The following is a 19585-nucleotide window of genomic DNA, read 5'->3' on the forward strand; positions in this document are numbered from 1 at the left end:
ATCTTGTACTCTTTGTTTGTTTTTTTTGGCAAAGCTGAAGTAAGGAGCAAGTGACTCATGGCACTAGAAATGTGTTTAGTCAATTAGCACACAGAGCAGTTGGTCAAAAGAAGAAAAGCAATAGAGAGACATTAGTGTGAGTGATTTCTTTCTGTCACTGAATTAAGTGCCACCATCTGTATGATATAACATTAGCCGACCTGTCTCCTAGCCATGTGGACACAGCATTCACTTATAGCCTCTGTGGCATCTGGCTTTACTACCTTTCAGGCGTCAGAAAGAAGGAGCACACTATATCTGTGGGGTCAGACTCTTTTGAGGGGCCAAAACACTGGCTCCACAAATGCAAATGACACGCACCAGGAATTTGACTCTGGTTTTTCCAGAGTTCTCCAAGTACTCACACAGCTAAAATGAAGCTAGCTGGACAAAGGTAAACATTTAAAACCACGAAGTAAAGCAAGGCCCAAGTTTGTAAAATAAATGCAGAGTTGAATTGGGTGCGTAACTTTGTCCTGCAATCCCTGAATGTTCAAACTTTCATTCAATACCCCTGCAACCTTATTTCCTTCCATCCACAATTCTTTAAATTCAGTTTTTTTAATAAAGTTATTGGAGTCTTCCTAGCTATTTTCTAACAAATCCTATTTTCTCCTTCTCCCTCTCCTACTCCACCTCCCTCTTCCCCAATCTCTCCCCCTCTGCACCTGGAGAAAACACACCTGTTTTTCACCTGCTCCTACAGTTGTATAGAGCAGCCATACACACTCAAAAACGTAGGAAAGAGACAGGGACAGCTCTGTGTAGGGACACGTTGGAAGAATGTTTCCTCAGTGGTACAGTTGCTACCTCAACGTTCTTCAAAAGGCCAGAAGTGCACATTTTGACAGAAAGGTTACAAAGAGTAGGGAACAGAATTGCCTTTCAAACGGTTACTGACCAAGTGACAAGCATTTGCATCCATGTAGGTCCACGCTGCTGCCTCTATTTTTAAATGTGTATGAACAAATGCTGAGGAATATAACAGCTTTCATTTATACTATGAAAGAGCTTCAATAATTGTGCCCCTACCAGTCAAACTTAATCACAAGTTATTAATCCACATAGAACTGTAATTTTTTTTTGTCTTGCATGTGAGGACAAAAATCAGCACCTTCATAATTCAGTTTAAAAGGACCCTGCATGTCACTGCAACTCTTGCTGCATTGCTTCAACCTGCCATGCCAATGACACACTGTTATATTTTTTTCCTGATGACCACCCACCCACACACACACACACACACACACACACACACACACACACACACACACACACACACACACACACACACACACACAAATGTTTCCAACTGCACACATAAATGCAGTGCATGTACACTTACACAAATCACCAACCAACCCCTTTTCCCCCGTGGGAGTGAAAAGAGAGCGCGTGCAGAGCTGAGAGGCTAAAAGGGAGAGTGACAGTGGTCTATCTTCTGTCTCCCATCTGGGTGTCAGTCTCTGGTTTCGCTCAGAGGTTCAGATAAGCTCCGGACACAATAGGCACCGCTATTAAAATTCAAACTACCAGAGAGTGTCATGAAATAGTCATGACAGGTAAGGGAAGTCCACACACTCTCAAGTGCTCCTTATTGTCAGTCGGCTCGGCGCTTCAGGGAGATGCCAAGGAAATTAAAAGGCCCAAACAAAGGTGTATTTAAAACAATCATAATGATGTTTGTCATTCTTTTTCATTATTCAATTTTAATCAACTCAAACACATTTGTAAAACGCATTTTAATGGATGAAAGCAGATTAGAATAGTTTTAGTAATAAACATACACACACACACACTGCAGGCAAATTACAGCGGAGAGCTGTTGAACTCTGCTTGTGCTATGCAGGAGCATTCTGATTGAAGTGAGACCATGAAAACCCATCCAAAAAATGTCCATCTGCCACACAAATGGATGCTTCTCCTTTAATAATCATTCATGTATGCAGAATTCAAAACAACTGATTTTTCCACATGCCACAAAATATAAGGCTCGTCACTTAATGTTAGCAAGGATGCACTAATGAAGGATAAAATACTACAATAATTTTTTGAGACTTTCCATTGTTTTAGAACCCACGATACTGATTATACGTTCATATATAAGGGGAAATATTCTGAATGAATATACAAAATAGTGCTGAAACAACTACGAATAATAAACAATAGTCTGTAATTAAAATCATGCACCCCCATCTAGAATTACAGGGTCCTCTTTGAATCAAGCTCACCATGTTTATGTATGTGCTGCAAGTGTTGGCTGGATTGAACTGCAATGGCTGAATAATACTGTCACAAGAGGAGGGGCAGATTAGTATACAGCTGAAATGATGTGTTTGCACATTAGGCAGTGTCTGATATTGGTGCTTTGATCCTGTGCCCTCGGGTAAGTCTGACTATCTCTGCAGCAGAATCCCTATTCCCTTTGGCAAGAATAAACAGGCTTAAGTTCTTTACAAACCGGATACGACACAGAATAGGAATGTGAAAATGTGAAAAATGTATGTGCAAAAATACTCAGACTGATGCAAAATGTCTAGCCTCCTGAGTGAAGGATGAATAGACATGATCTCAAGAAAGAAAAAGCGCGGGTTACAACTGTTGCTGGAAGGGAGACGACAACAGGTTTTGTTTCATAGTCAATAATATCAAGCTCTAGTTTGTCAAAATACTGGTCTAACCTCCCTCTGCCTTTAAACCTCTTTGTTTGGCTTTGCAAGGAAAACAAAAAATATTCATTTCATTGGCAAGAGAGAGGGGGAAGTGAGGGGAGGGTGACTGTTTAAATTGCACAATAAGTGCATGGTTGGACATAGTTGAGAAGTTCTGGGAGTGGGAAGTGAGTATGTAAATAACAAAAATAACATATAAATATGGAAAAGGAGAAAAGAAGTTGTTTGGAATGTTTGGTACACTTGACAAAGTCACAGTGTGAAAGTCAACCGGACCAAAATCAAAAAGCACATTTGTTGTGACTTCTCCTCGGAACTGCACGGAGTTCACAGAAATGTGATGTAACCTAAGTCTAAATACAACGACTTGTTGTTCTATTGTGTGACACCTATTCAAATAAAAAGGCAAGCAGGTGGAAATGAGGCAGTACATCAAATGCAGCATCAACACATCACTGTCTAAAGGGACCCACTGGGGGAAATTTTTTCCAAAATGAAACTTCAAAAAAATCAGAATGAATTTCTTTACTTGTGCGTAAACATTAACAAGAAAGCGCGTATTTGATGATGTGTATGATTTGAAGGGAATATTTAATCCAGAAAAATTGACTTTGTGAACTGGAGATTGTTATTTGTGTTTCCTTAACACCCTTGAGCAAGGCATTGTTGAATCTGGTCCCAGACTATATCTATTCATGTGCCCTTGAGAAGGAAACTGTCTGTCTGTCTTGGCAGTGGTGGTACCATCCCTGTTCTGCCCACAGCGGGAGAAGTGAGAGGAGAGAGGTCAACTCAGGAAAAGAGCTGACATGGAGGGAAACAAGCCGGTTATAGCCTGGGACTCTGCATATCCAGCTAAAAGCATCACCATGCCTGTCAACTTGCTATCCATACTCCTGCCTTCCAGCAGCCAGTTCAGATTCAGGACATTTCATGGGGCAAGAACTGAATGTAGATGTATTACAGCATAAAGAAGCTGTGTTTTTTTAGAGACTCGCTTATCTAAGGGCAGACTCTCCAGGCAGGCTGCTAAAAAAAATGAGGTGATCTTGTGGCCTGGTGGTGCAGTCCATGCTCTGAATAGTAGGTGGTTCAAAAGCCCCTTGAACTGCTTCACCTGTTCAGTCACTATGAGTTGGGCTAAATGTTATGCCTAAAATCATATCCAAGCAAGTTTAATAAATAAAGTCATGCTGAGAGCTTCGAATAATTCTGTTCATAATGAACATAATAAAAAGATTAGATTACCATCTGCCCAGACGTGAAATCCATAGACCATCACAATAATCAGCAATTATATCAAGTTCTTCTTTGACCACATGGATAGGCTGGTGGAATTAATTTCAAGTAAAGATGGAATTGTCTGTAACAATACTGTTGTGATAATGTGTTTACTACCTCAAAAGAGTGTAGCTGCAAGATTCACAAGGAGAGCTGACTGGTCAGCTTATGTTTTTGCAGTGCTGGGCTGCTTCAAGACCACCAAGCATGTTGTTACAAGTCTTTTCTACTGTTTACCAGCCTATAGATGATAATATACAGACCTGCTGGACACTGTGGTAAATCAGTGCCAGGCTCCATGGGAGCAGGCCAACAGAGTCTGGTTATTGGCATCTGTCCCCTTAATTCAGTCAGGCATCTCTTGGGACTTCACTCCCGGCAATAACCACCAGTGTGTGTGTGTGTGTGTGTGTGTGTGTGTGTGTGTGTGTGTGTGTGTGTGTGTGTGTGTGTGTGTGTGTGTGTGTTTGTGTCTGTCTAACATTTCCAAGCAGGGATTTATGAGAAGTTCTCACTGCCTCAATAAAAATGTAAGTCAATAACATCATTGCTTCCTAATGTAAGTGACCAAGAAACCAGTTTAAAATAAGGTAAGTACATTTAATGTGCTGCACAGACTATTACACTATCTGCAGTGTTGGTTGTACTGTAAACAAACTGTTAAAACATGTCATTAGAAGGCACTCTGCGAAGACGCTGTGACTTCAGATCTCAATCCAGTTAAATCCAAAGTCTAATCAATTGTTCCTCAATCCAAGTTTTATCAATCTTCCAAATTTAATCAAAATCAAATCTTAACTATCAGAGTTAACCTGCTAAAAGACACGAGTACGACTGTCAGGTTTTAAGGTGATGTGCAATAATACTAATTTTTGGTAAGAGGAACCTCCCCATTTTTCTTTTACATGCAATGCCAGTTTCTCATCAAGGATTAGGGTTAGATTGAGCCTAACAACATCTCAGTGAGTAATGAATGTTTTGCTTTAGTCCAAGACTTGTCTGGGAAACCAGCCCACAGTGTACTTCTCCGGAGGCACTAATCAAACCCTGATATGAAAGCCTAAGTATTTGAGAAGTGATTGCACTTCACAACACATCCCAGCGGAAATGTTCACAAGCCATTATCTTTTTTTCTCTACACCTGCTCATATATTTATAATATGCCACATAAAAAAAAAACTGGCACAATTTTGCTGAGAGGCATACTTTGCAATTAGGAATTTGCACGGTTCATAGGTTGTTACAACTTTATCAATGGTGAATAAAGTATTTATTTAAAGCCCAGCAGACGCGTAAAGAGCAGCATAAACAAAATTAACTTTTGGGTGGACTTGGTGGGAAAGCTTTCTTGTTTTTCTGTTTTCCATCAAACCATTAATTCTGAAGTTATTGTTTGTAAATCACTGATGAGGAAGAAAGTCTAGTCAACTTAAAAAAAAACTTGTGAATTCAAATTTCATTGCGGCAAAGCTTTGCTGTTCAAGTGGGGTATTTTTTTTCCTTCATTTTAAGATGACTTTTCTCTTCTCTTGCTATAGCCGCAGAAAAGAACAATGTTTTTAAAGATCAAGGTCCTTTGATGGATTGAAAATTTGTGCAATGGTGAAAAATGATTTGTCATACTGGTGCAAGTGACTCTGAAAACTTGGTGGAGCAGATTTAAAAAGGAAAACGTGAAATAAAGGGCGGTACAGTGGTTAGCTCTGTCGGCTCACAGCAAGAAGGTTCTGGGTTTGAGGCCAGGGCTTTTCTGTGTGGAGTCTCCATGTTCTCCCTGTGCCTGTGTGGGTTCTCTTCAGGTACTCCAGCTTCCTCCCACAGTCCAAAGACGGTGACTCTAAATTGACCGTAGGCGTGGCTGTGAGTGTGAATGGTTGTCTGTCTATATGTATTGGCCCTGTGACCTGTCCAGGGTGAACCTCGCCTCTCGCCAGAAGTCAGCTGGGATAGGCTCCAGCCCCCACCCCACCCCCACGACCCTAAACAGATAAGCAGTACAGAAAATGGATGGATGGATGGAATGTAAAATAAAGTACAGCTAGAATGACGCTCAAGTGCAAGTCTCTAGACTTTGACACTTTTCAACTGCGCTTTGGTCTTTTTAAATTTTCCATATGTATATGTTAATGAGAGCTAGCAGGATGGTGGGTCTGAGGCAGCAAGGGTCAAGGACAAAGTGGGAATCTGCAGAGCAGCGAAGGATGACCTGGGATAACATCTTGCAAGCAGTTCCTGATTGCAGCTATATACAATAGCCGACCACGCCCAGCAAATCTCCACGTCTGGGGCAAAATCGAGACTCCACCCTGTGCTTTGTGCTCCGGAAAAGGATCCCTCAAACATATCTTCAGCATTTGCCCAAAAGCACTTTCAGATGGCCGCTACCACTGGCGGCATAGTGAAGTACTAACAGCGGTGGTAGACCCAGCCACAACCACCAACCGACAACACCGCCCAAAGACCATCACCTTCTATAAGGCAGGAGAGAGACACCCCCCTGAGTCTAGATCAGTGACTGGCCTCCTTTCCTCAGCATCAGAATGGGAGCTGAGAGTGGATCTGGTTAAGCAGCTGCACGAGCATATCGCCCCAACCACACTGCATCCAGACATGGTCATCTTCTCAAACTCAACCAAGAAAGTGATCATGGCAGAGCTCACTGTATGCTGGGAGGAGCCCATGGTTGAAGCCCAAGAGAGGAAACGTGGTAAGTCCCAGGAGGTGGGATGTTGAGGGTTTGCAGGCCGGTCACTCTGCAGACTCCAAACCAAGCTTGGGATCTGGTCTTCATATAATATATTACCATTATGATTAATAAGTTGTTAAAATTTGTACATAGGCTTAATGTAAATTCATGAGTTGCCTCTTGGCACTTGGGCACATTTTCTCAGATTCCTCGATACATCTTAATATTACATAAAGAGAGCCAGTGCACAATTATTATCCACTAAGCCATAACACTATCATGCATAATATCCCTAGACAATGTGGAACATCTCAAAGTTCCTGTTTAACAGTGTTTTGCTAATGAGTTTTTAATTTGTGAGGTTAAAACTTGTGACTATGTTGGACATGTTACTGAACGTCCTCCTCCTCATTGCTGGATATACTGTCATCATGCTTTATCTCAAAACTATACTGACATATCTCAGAAAGTTGATACACCCACCTGCCCTACTTCAGCCTGCCTCAAGGTCACTACCACTACTGCAAAAGAGCTCCTGTGTTAGTTCTGTGTGTCTGTCTAGGATATGGTATTGCTACCTCACAAGGAAAAATGCCGGTGTATCATTTATAATCTGTCCTCTGAGAACCATCTCTGTCTTCTTTCTCCAGTGCCTCCTAATTCATTCTCGCTCTCCCTCACTCTCTTTTTATACCTCCTCGCTCTCTTTTACAGAGCTGCAGAGGGAAGGAAGGAAAGAGGAAGGCAGAAATGAGAGGAGGAGTTGCAGCGCAGGAGAAACTGTCCTTGTTAAAGAGACGGCGACTCCATGTACGAGATCCCTTGTGGGCCAGAGATTAAATAGACTGCGTCAGAGGGGAACGAACTTATGGTGCTGTGACTGGAGGATGCAATTAGAATGATCATCAGGGAGGGAAGGAGGCAGGGTTGGACATTAGCACCCGCCAAATGCAGGTGATTTTTAGCAGAGGTGGGTGGATTTGCTTCCAAACAAAGAACACATAACAGAAAACAGGAGGGAGAGGAGTGACGCTAAATGGGAACAGCACCCCTTACCCATACCTTCAGGCCCCCACTGCAGCATTCCTGATGGCGTTCAGGACACTTACAAGTTACAAGGAGGAAGAGACTCAGGCAGGACTATCCAGACTATCCAGAGGATAGTTTGATGTCTTTAAAAAGACACTGCTAGGCAGGAATCCAGGGCTGGAGATTGGGTTCAAAAAGTTAATTATGAAATCAAACTGAGGGTTTAAATACTTACCTTATTAAATATTATATTGTACTTAGTGAAATACTTACACATGAATATTGCGGATCTCATTGGTTCTTTCATGCCTTCACCCTGCTTGAGGGTCAAAGGACAGGGGATGTTTCCTCGTGTACAGGCTGAAAGACCCTCTGGAAAATTCTAATTTGTAATTTGGGGTTTTATAAACACAATTAGATTGATGGATTGATTGATTATGCTGCTGCTTCTGCTTAAAAATATGACTGGTTGTAAAACTGTAATAACCATCGTTCTGTGGTCCTGCCACCAACAGCCATCCTTGTGTTCCTGAGTTGTAGAATGGAACAAATTATCACTGCAAGACAGTACAATGTCACATTGGAATTGACTTTTGACCTTTGGGGAAGTGAGATTTATTTTAAGTTGAATTAAACTCAGCAGGTGAATTCCCTGAGTTACAACCCTAAAATGTGTTCATGTCATCACAGTGGCCTTGGCCTTTGAGCACACAATTCTAATCAATCATCCTTCAGCTTGAGCAGATGTTTGGAACAGATCTGATGAACAACTGATTCCTTATAGTAGATGAAAATGAATACTTCTGGCCATGAGGTATGAAGATTGAGTGGTTACTAGATTTTGGAATCCTCTAGCAATGATGGCAGGAGGACAAAAATTTAATTTTCAACACTAGAAATAGGAGAAAAATGACAAAACGAGTGAAAATGAAAGAATTTTAGAAAGAAGACAAATGGGGAAAGCAGATAGTGCAGCGAGAAGAGAGTGTGAGAAGAGGTGGATAAGATGAGAGGAGCGAACAGTTTCCTGAGTTATATATGGAGCTTAAAAAGACCTCGTCATGAGACCACAACCAAATATAGCAAGTGAGATATGGAGGAGGAATAAGAGACGTAATAGCAGAACAACTGTATTGATATTGCAGAGGGGGAAGTGGAATGCTTCAAATGATGCTATATGGACCACAGAATCTACTGAAGGAAGTGTGGGGAAAAAAAACAATATCATCAGAATAGAGAAGTTTTTAGTAATTTTCCTTACATCTGACCCTTAGCATGAAGAAGAAACGTGGACATGTCAGGAAGAAAACATTCCTTGACTTATAAGAGGCCTCATCTGTAATGTATTCCTTTCATTATGTCTACATGTTCTGATATCAGTATGCATCTCTCTGCATAACATCAAGAATTTGATGCAAACATCCAAATTAGGTGTTAAACATCGATTAATGTATATGTGAGACACCATTTAGTGGTTGTCTGTGAAGGAATTTGTGAAGCGCTGTTTGTGTATGCTTTGGAATCACATCCTGATAAACAAGTCAAGTATGACACTAAGTAAGTGGACTGCTTACACAGAACCATCAACAAACTTGTCCCATGAGAAATACAAGCGCTGTGTATGATTTATCCGACCACCATCGACCACTGTCATCGCTGCCTGAAAAAACAATACAGGAGCATTCTCCTCTGGGACTGACTTGTAGCACAATTGTTTTCCATCAACTGATAGTCAGCTGCATTTCTGCAATGTGTGACCTTGAAATACTGATAGTTATTCCAATATCCCAAGTTTAAACATACATGTGCTACTTTTTCAGTCCTATTACATTGTGACTAACTGACTAAAAGAGGTGGGAGTAGAGGAGAGTGATGATGAAGGTTATAGATGTAGAGCAGGTCTATTTAGGCTACGCTGTACACTGGCCCACTGGGATACCAGATACTAAACAGAAATAGAAATGGGAGCAGAGGAGATAGAAAAGAGAGCGAACGTGAAGAGGTAAGGTATGGTGTAAGAGAGACAGGGAGGAATGCAATGTGGAGAGAGAGGGAGAGAGACAGAGAGAGGGACAGAGGAGAACAAGAGAGACAGAAAGATAGGGCAGGTGAAAGGGTTGATGTGGAGTTAGTGGAGGTTAAAGCACGGAATATTGTAGGTAAAATTGTCAGGGTTAAAGCAATCACCAGATACAGTTAACACAAAACACAATACTTAAAAAATGACTTAAACTTGAATTATTTGTTGTGGCTCTATTTGACCCAGCAAATAAAAATGTCAAATGCAGTTAAAAACTGTAAAAACATCACTTCATTGGAAGCTACGTACATTTTGAGCATTTACGAAAGGTATAAAGTATCAAGTTAAGGTCAGAAAGATTTCTGATTCTAAGACAAAGACACAATTTCAATTGAAAATCAGGTTAATCTTAAAACCCCAAATCAACTCCAAATCAAATTCCGATGTAAGATTTACAACCAACAAAGCATACATGTTATAAAGACGTTCAAATTTTACCTTGTATTGGAATTAACTTTATAAAGTTAATGGATTTTGGATTGTTAACAAGATCAGCTGTGGTTCGCGTAATAATAAGATGTCCTCACTTTAAACTTGTGTCACCTGATATCTCAACCTACATTCAACGAAAAGATTTATGTGCAATGGTGTTGGTTGCCAGCTGAGTGCCTACTGAGTAGGGTCTAGGGCAGCCCAGATTAAGGTAACTAGTCAGCCAGCTGGTCGGTTAGTTGGTTGGCTTAGTCACTGGATGGCTACTCTTTTTTTTCAGCTAGTGAACAGGGAAAAAGTGCTAATTTTTAGCGATCTTGCATTTAATTCATGTTCCCTATACAAAGCTACAGCTGTACTAATAACTATTTAGCAGGCTTTTAGGTGAGCATGGGTTGGCACTTTATTGACCTTGCTTTCCTGCAGACAGTAAGCTGAAGTCAAGAAAATGTATTCATGGTAGTCAGGAAAAGAGCTCTAGCAATAGTTGAACGAAAGGTAATAAATCTGATAATAATCAATTAAGTTTTAAGCTTTTTTATCTTTAAAGTAAAAAAGTCAAACATTTGTAGGGTTCCAGACTCAAGAATATCAGGATTATCTTCCTTTTGACATTTATGTCAGAAGATGAAGACTCTTTGGACAGTCGCTTTGGGCTCTTGGAAATTGTGATGAGCATTTTGGAAAATTTCTTGACATGTTAAAAACAAAATTATTCATTGATTAACTGTGAAACGAATTGGCAGAATAATCAAGGAGGAATTTAATTAGTTAGGTGCAGCCTGAGTTAGGAACTGATCTTAAAGGGGTATCAGTGGACTTTCTGCTTTGGATAATGACGGACTGTATGATACTGTCCACAGCTCAAAATGACTAGTATTCCTTAATCCCGCCCGCCTGTAATTATGCACATTAAAAAAAATGAATCACTTCTGATTGGAACACTGATTAATTAGAATTGTGTGCTCAAAGGCCAAGGCCACTGTGATGACATGAACACACAATCATTTGTAGCCATGTTTGAGAGGTGGACAAGCTCTGAGTGTGTGTTCCAATGTTTCACCCATGTGTCCTTCTTGGCAAGGCTTCAATAATTACCCTCTTGTTGTCACAACATCAAAGACTATCAATAGCCTAAGCACCTCTTCATCCTCCTGAAGCTGGAGGAATGGCTGCGCAATGAGCACTCTTTCACAATTCCTTGCTTCCCACCCAGGAGGACCCACCAAAGTGTTGCAGCTTTCAATTGCCTCTGGAGAAAATAATTGTACTGTCAGCACTCACCGACCGTCTTTTTACCTCCTCTCTCACAAGAGTCAGGTCAAGCCATGAGCAGCTTCCTGCCATACCTTCTAAGAAACTAAGCTGTAGTCTGACATCCCATCTGGCCCCTGAATGACTCACACTATTCACCCGTTGGCTGCCTGAGGGAAATGCTAGCTTCCTCACCCCACAGTCACCTACAAAGCTATGAATCGTTAACTACATCCTAGGAACACATATAAAGTACGTGCAACCATGTAAAAGAACGGTCATCATCAAGAATTAAGGAATATCATGCATCCCAAGCTGGTAAAAGGAATTGGTTTTGATTTTAATTCGTCCACTGAATAATGTTTCTCTTCTTGAGTTTAAATGTTTAATGCTTCCAATGGATGTACATTTTCTTATACTTAAAAATGAGGAATATCATGCATGAATTGAGGTTATAAGGTTAAAATACCAGGGTATAGCTTGATGATCAAATTCTAAGAAAATGCACATTTGCTAAACAATTTCTTTTAAGGGATTATAAAGGACTCTAAATTGACCGTAGGTGTGACTGTGAGTGTGAATGGTTGTCTCTGTGTGTTGGCACTGCGATGGACTGGGGACCTGTCCAGGGTGAACCCCACCTCTCCCCCGAAGCCACTGGGATAGGCTCCAGCCCCCCCGCGACCCTTAACAGGAATAAGCGGCAGACTATGGATGGATGGGATGGATTCTAAAGGATTTCTGATTCTGATAACATACTGTAGGTTCATTCTCCATCTCTCCATTTTCATTATCAGCGTGATCATTTTGTGCAGAAACGTAGCTGTTATTAAAAGAAATGGCCTTTACACAACATATGGCACAATGCTTTCTTTATAATTATATTTTATATAACTAATTGTGCATAATAGTTGTCGTAGGAGGGAGGTCTTAGAAGTCTTCAATCTTTCATGTTTTCCCTTCTCTGATTAGATATGCAGTGAACTCTAACTTACATAACCTATATTTCTAATTAGACATATAAACAGCCTCTCAAATGTCACACTGCTGAGCCACACACTACTGCAGCAACAATGCAGCAGTAGCCTGGTGCATTTAAATGCACGTGATCAAGAGCGGAACCTTTTCAATGTTGTATTTCTATAATGACAGAGCCATTATTCATGTATGTATCGTCATCCATGAGCTGTTCGTATCATGTGAAAGAGCAGGTATAGGCTACAGTCTGTGGGCTAATAGGTCAGCTGTGCTCAGGCCCTCTTACCAAACGTGGGCCCTTGGGACATATACACATTACACACACCACGCAAGATGACAGCAGCAATACAGAATACCTTCAACCATAATTACTCCTGATCATATTTCTGAGGTAACATATGTTCTGTGGAGAAACTGCACAGAACACAAGGCGACCCATACAGCATAAATACAGAAACACCTGGGATCACTAATGCAAATTGCACCACTTTGCACTTGCATGTCCCAGTGAGAGACAAAATAATTAATGTTATTGTGCTATTAATAATGATAAGCAGGGATAAGAGAAGAGCAGCTTGTTAGCGGCAGAGTATGTTCACCAAACACAGGGAATTATTAAGTCGATTTTAAAATAATGACAGAATATGATGTGGAAACACCACTTTTAACGAACTGAATATAGCTCACAATATACTGTGCAATGTGTTGTTGTTGTCTATCCAATAAATCACATACTCAATAATTCATGGTAGACAATTCATGGTAGTGTTTTTAATAATATAGGGATCAAAGCATGGCTTCTACATAAATTCTCAAATGTTACATAAAGCCATACCACCTCGCCTCTCTTTTATTCTGCTTTCTTTTAGTTTTATTACTATATTTCCCATTAGAAATGTGTTGAGCACTACGCGATAGACGTTATTTGCACGGAAATTTTAAATGTTTAAAATGTGATGTATTGTGTAAACATGAATAAGTGTTAGAAAGAAAGAAAAAGTGCTGATGCATTACAGTAGCATTTTATGATTATGTGCATTATATTGTTCCTTCCACTCTGCGATGTGTGTTAGGAGACATGAAATGTTATGGTCAACAAACCCAATTAGCAGAAAATTTTCGGTTGCTTAATTTTAGTTTCAGTACAACAGAAGTGACAGTGATTCTCAGCACACTAATAAAATGTGATGTCCTTGTGTCTAATCAGGATGCTCACGAGAAGGGGAAAATGAAATTGTAGTTATATGTCAGTTCTAATTAGTTTATTGCTAATTCAAAATCAGTTTTATTTCAATATTGTCATGACACAGCAGGCATCATTTTACTACTTGCAAATATGATGAGTAATTGTAGGCACAACTGTGTGAGTCAGTGTTCGTCAATACTTTCATTCTATTACGTCGCAGCTTGCTCCTTAGTTTTCCCTCCTTTCCTGTCCTTTTCCTTACGAGTTCTCAAAATGATGTTATTTTGCTTCTGTTGGACCAGGACATTTCATCTTTTCTGACAATTAGTCTAGAAGGTTACAAGTTAACTCACATTTAAACTACATGAATCTTGATGGGGCGGCACGGTGGTGCAGTGGTCAGCACTGTCGCCTCACAGCAAGAGGGTTCAGGGTTCGAGTCCCGGCTCGGGCACGGGATCTTTCTGTGTGGAGTCTCCATGTTCTCCCTGTTCCTGTGTGGGTTCTCTCTGGTACTCCAGCTTCCTCCCACAGTCCAAAGACATCAAGAGGGGACGAGGCTGATTGATACTCTAAATTGACCGTAGGTGTGACTGTGAGTGTGAATGGCTGTTTGTCTCTGTATGTTGGCCCTGTGATGGACTGGCGACCTGTCCAGGGTGAACCCCGCTTCTCGCCCGTAGCGGCTGGGAAAGGCTCCAGCCCCCCCCCCCCCCCCCCCATGGCCCTTAACAGGAATAAGCGGAAGGAAATGGATGGATGGATGATGTCAGTGCTGTAATAAATGTTCAACATGTAGATGTGGCTGCTGTATAGGTTCCATTTTTTGATTTTTGCTGCACTGCTGCTTCAAAGGAGCTCTTATGATTGCAGCTGAGGATGACACAAAGTCCTACTTCAATGCAATATTTAAGCCCAGATCAGGTCAAGTTATATGTATGTATTGAATCTCCTGAAGATGAAATGACAAACTGGCCCTATATGAAAAAAAAGCACATTCAAGGGATTCTGGGGTTGAGATGGGTTGATATTACGACACACAATGTTTTTTTTCAGTTCTTAAACCTTGTTACTGAAAACCTTATTTATAAAGAAAAGGCTGTATTTCAGCGCCACTAACTCTCTTGGAAGAAACATTCTGTTGCCTTTGCCCTGCAGAAAGAAAACCATATTTTCATACAAAACTGGATTATTTTGTCTTTCCTTAGTCCATTTAGTCAACAATTACAGACATCACAGCACATCCCATGTGAACAAACCTCCACCACGATGATCTGCTCCATAATAAGGCTACAGCTGATTGGCTGAAGTGGCAGGAGAATGACAGGGAAGGCAGGGAAGGTAAGGAGCTTGAGTGGGGGAGGGTAGTGGGGGGGGGGGTTTAAACTATCCAGAGACATTTCTATGCATGCTAAACAGGTCCAACACTAGCTGACTGAAAAGAATTTTCATTAGTCTCTTGAAAAGGAACCCCCTCCTCTGTCTGCTGGTCTGATGACGTGCTTCCACATGTCTCCAGGTGCTTTTCAAGCTCTGCTTTTGCTTGTCCAATTACTGACGAGCAAGTGAGCAAGATAATAACGAATCCAATAGCACATCACATCTTATGATCTGTAGAACATGGACGGAGATATTCCTCTACATGAAGACCAAGCAGGGCACACACATTCACATACCCATCTGTGCACATACACAAAGACGGACGGGGACAAACCTTCTGTGGGTGAGGTTTTCAGTCGTTTGCACAGTCCCTCTACTCCCCCGTAGTCCTCCTGGAGCTTGACCACCGCCTCTGTGCCACGCAGCTCCATGAGGGAACGCAGCTCCATGACTGAGCAGCCGAAGCCCGCCGCATGGTTGCCCTCATTTCTTTGGTTCTTGGCATAAAAATCACTGTTGGACATGTCCCCCATGATGTCAGCTGGGTTAGGTCAGTTAGAGAAGTGTTTTTATTGCTTACAGATCAATCAAAAAAGATCAGCTCAGTCCCTTCTGAACAAAAATCCAAATCAAGTAGGCAAGAGCAACCTTAAACGGAGAAAAGTGCCACTTGTAGGCTAAGTAGACAGATAGGGGGATTAAAAAGGGGGAAAAAAATCCAAAGGGATTAATTGATGGGTAATTTCTCTGCTTCAGAAGAAACTGTCAAAAATCAGCAGACCAAAAACCATGGGAGAAGAGAAGAAGCAGAAGAGGGGGAGAAAGAGTAGCAGAGACCAAGGAGAGGAGGGGATGACGAAACACAAATTGGGAGCATCCAGGTGAGCGTCGGACAGCCCCTGTGGTCAGGTCCTGAGAAGGGCAATGATGGTGGTTGCAAGTCCTTCAGGTCTCAGGATCACCACGGCTGCAGTCCAGACCCGCTCCATGTGTGGCTTCCCATTGCTGCTATTCTGCTGTTGCCGCCGCTGCCTCTCTGTCTCTACATGGTGGTCTTCCCCATCACTGCTACAGAGAGAGAGAGAGAGAGAGAGAGAGGACAGAGTGAGAAAGAGAGAGAGAGAGAAAAAGAGAAAGAGAGAGAAAGAGAGAGAGAGAGGGAGAGAGAGAGGAATTCAAGAGATTATTTCAAAGAGGACAGAAGGTGAGGGATGAGGACCGAGACAGAAAAAGAGCACAAGGATGAGTGTTGCGTTGTCAGGGCAGGGATGAATGCAGCAGTAGATGTGCAGATGAAAGCGAACCTCTTCTGCCTGCTGCAGTAACTGAAGCTCTGCTGTCTCTACCTATTGCTACTGGTGCTGCTAACCTCATTCTGAGGACACACCGACTGGCAAAGAGAGGATACGAAAGAGAGGGAGGGCAAAGGAGAAGAGGATGCTCCTTTCTGATGCAGAGTGCAGAGGAGTTGTGCGCGGGCGGGCGGGAGGCTGGGGCTGCTCTGACGACAAAATGGAGAGGAAGCACGTAACGCTGCACTGTCACAGGGAGGATGGGCTGAGTTGGGGAGCTGCTGCTGCTGCTATCTCATCACCAGTCAGTTCTCTCTCTCATTCTACAGTAAGTGACCTCTCCTAGGCAGACACTCTATCTCAGTGATCCATTCCTCTACCGCCTGTTGTCAAGTAATGGATTTCATTTCATTCCATTTCACCCACCCTCACGCTGTAACTACAGAACAGAGACTTTGCAAATATTAGGGTGTTAAAAGACAATTTATGCAGGTAAACCAACACGATGCTAATGGTGTGATGCATTACATCTCTTTATAAGCCTCCCAAGCATTTTTATTCCCATTAAATGTTGACAAAATATCACATATAGTTTTGTTGTAAATATTGTACGTTAAAACATCTGGGCATTTGCCGCAACAAGACATTTACTATTATTAGGGTACTGTCATGGTGAGATATCTAGTTGGTAGCATCCACTGAGTAAAACGGGACATTAATGATGAAAATGCATGCAAGAAATGTAAATACGGAGAATCAACCAACGATGATTCTTTTTCTGCATTGCAGGTGAAATGGTGAAGCCTCGCAACACAACATTTTCTGCCGATGGCCACAGAAAACCAGCATTTTTATCAAATAAATAAATCAGCGAAACACAACTTGAAACCATACAAAGATAACAATAAGAGATGGTAGTGTAGAAGACAACTTAGCAAAGTAAACAGTCACCAAGCAGGACATTTCCCAGCGGCCTGAAAGTAATTTTTTGGGCTTTCTTAAGACACTATCAGGCACAATACTTTCACACTTAAGCTACACCCTCTTTTTGTACAAACCATATTTCTTAATCTGTATGATGTTTAATGAGAACGTCGCAACAATCTACTTACGTTGCTACCAATAACATTTTTGATAAGTCGCCCAATGAAAGGACACTGACAAGACGAGGAAATGAGCACAGTCAGCCTGATGACTACCACTCTGATGAGACAGACTGACGGCAAGGGTTTAGGTCATTCATTCTTGGAAGGTGGGGGTATTGTGGGGCAACCTGCCCTTGAGGGGTTCATCCTTGCTCAATTACCTCATATCAGATTCCTACATATATAAGGCCTGATTGATGTACCAAGTCTGAATTGAAACAAGTTCCTTGAGAATGCAAGTGAAATTAGACATTTCTATCATATAAATCCAAGGAAGTGGACCAATCACATCTAGTGTTTTTAACCTCTATGCTGTAAACAATGACTGGGTAATGTGATTGCTTCTGCCACTCACTGACTAGGAGACATTTTGTTGCAAACATTGCCCCATTTTCAGAACATAAAAGAAACTTTGATGCTGGAACATTTGGCAGAGAGAAAGACACATTCACAACACAGAATAGTGTATTACAAGATGTGGCTTGTTTGCAAGTGTGTTGCCTATTTTGATCTTGGAATGGGAATTAATAGAAACCTTACATGGCGGGGACACTGCAGTGGTGATAAGATAATGGTGGAAACATATTGGGTGGAATTATACGATTAGCAAGGTGTCAAGTTGAAATAATCAGGCACAACGATACAGATGGGAGTAGTTCCTGATGCTATTGTTATCTGAGGAGCAGTGGGGCACTGACCTTGTCACAGCAGGGGGTGAGAGACCTCGCAAACATGTGGATGCACATCAAACTCCACAATTGCCTTCTGTGTTTAAGAGTAAAGTTTTAAGTTAAAAGTCTATTTGTGTCTCAGCCGCGATGCTGAGCTCCTCTGTTCAGTCTCGCTCTGTGCGCAGGACAAATGATAGTGTCAGTCAATTATTATAACGTGACAAAAACAATTGTCTAAATATTCCTCAACAGGTTTTGTGCAGATAGTTGACACAGTATATTTTTCATATATAAAATTAGTCGATTTTTTGTCAAAATTTGAGGGCTTCAGTCGACCAAGAATTTCTTTGGTTGATTGCAGCCCTACTAATGATATGGTGCCTCCTTTATCTGAGCTCTGTGCATCTGTGTCTGCACGATATCACCAGGAACAAAACTACTGCTAGCTTTTAAACTCACATAATGGAAGTTTTTACTAGTTGGTATCAGTAGACTTTGCTGCTGCACAACAAAACCACATAATGCTATTTAACAAACCTGCTTTCAGGAAAGCAAACTAAGATAAGTTGGGCTGATCATCTGTGCCATCATCCATCACCAAGTCATCTACCATCATAACATTGCTACAAAAGGGGCAGAATTTTTCTTGTTAACTTGATGGGGGGCTGCACCTGTTGGTCATTGCATTAATGTAATGTCTCTGTGTGCTGTTTATTATCTTCTAATCAAACCTGCTTCCATTCGTGAACCAAAGATAATTGGTTACATCAGAGGAAGCTGTGTTTCTTTTCTGCAGGACACTGTTAGTGTGCATCTTTCAAACAAGTGGCTATTGTTTTTAGCTTAGCTTCATCAGCATAACCTTGTTTCAGGTTTTAACGCAACTGAATTATTACTAAATTATTCTGTTATGGGACAGCTCCACCCTAACCCTTCTCCAAAAACACAATCCATCAGCAATGTTTCACTATGGATGTCATCATCTGCTCGACATCACCTAACTCTATTATGGAGAACATATCTGAACAGTTAAAATACAAGAATTGTCAATTCATTTTAGCTTTTTGTGTATTTTCTTGCATTCTAAAATACACAAAGACTGTATTTTACACTTTTTTTCTAACAACCCATATACTATACTCCTCCTTCGCCTGCTGATCAGGTCCAATCAATGTTGGCAGTGCTCTCTGCATGCCAAGGCAGACATCTGTGCCGGCCAGATCCTCCAAAACCATCAAATGAAAGCAAACAAATGATCTCCCGGGAAATAATGTGTGTTTAGGTGTGTTTAGGTGTGTTTGCGCGTGTGTGTGTTTGTGTGTGTGTGTGTGTTTCATCAAGTGTCTAGCTGAGGAGAGGAACTACATCACACAGGTAATTCTCTGTCATCTACAGTACCAGATGGACCACCTGCAAGAGAGACACGCTACCAGCATCGCAACTTGCCACTATACCTACAC

The 19585-nt window shown here is 41.4% G+C and overlaps 1 protein-coding gene across 15 annotated transcripts in view; it reads right to left on the reverse strand.

The window, feature by feature from the left end:
* Nucleotides 1-19585, reverse strand: part of atp2b2 (ATPase plasma membrane Ca2+ transporting 2) — a 115901-nt gene that overhangs the window by 52089 nt on the left and 44227 nt on the right. For 10 of the 15 annotated variants that reach the window (XM_086199752.1, XM_086199748.1, XM_086199745.1 and 7 more), the window contains one exon: nt 15352-16085. In XM_086199752.1, coding sequence (XP_086055878.1) covers nt 15352-15550 — 199 coding nt within the window. In that variant the 5' untranslated portion in view covers nt 15551-16085. The remainder of the gene's footprint in view (nt 1-15351; nt 16086-19585) is intronic. The other 5 variants (XM_086199747.1, XM_086199743.1, XM_086199740.1 and 2 more) reach the window with 1 other exon arrangement.

The sequence above is a fragment of the Aulostomus chinensis genome, chromosome 3 (genome assembly GCF_037954235.1).
Source record: "Aulostomus chinensis isolate RoL2024-O1b breed Wild chromosome 3, RoL_Achi_v1.0, whole genome shotgun sequence".
Classification (NCBI taxonomy): domain Eukaryota; kingdom Metazoa; phylum Chordata; class Actinopteri; order Syngnathiformes; family Aulostomidae; genus Aulostomus; species Aulostomus chinensis.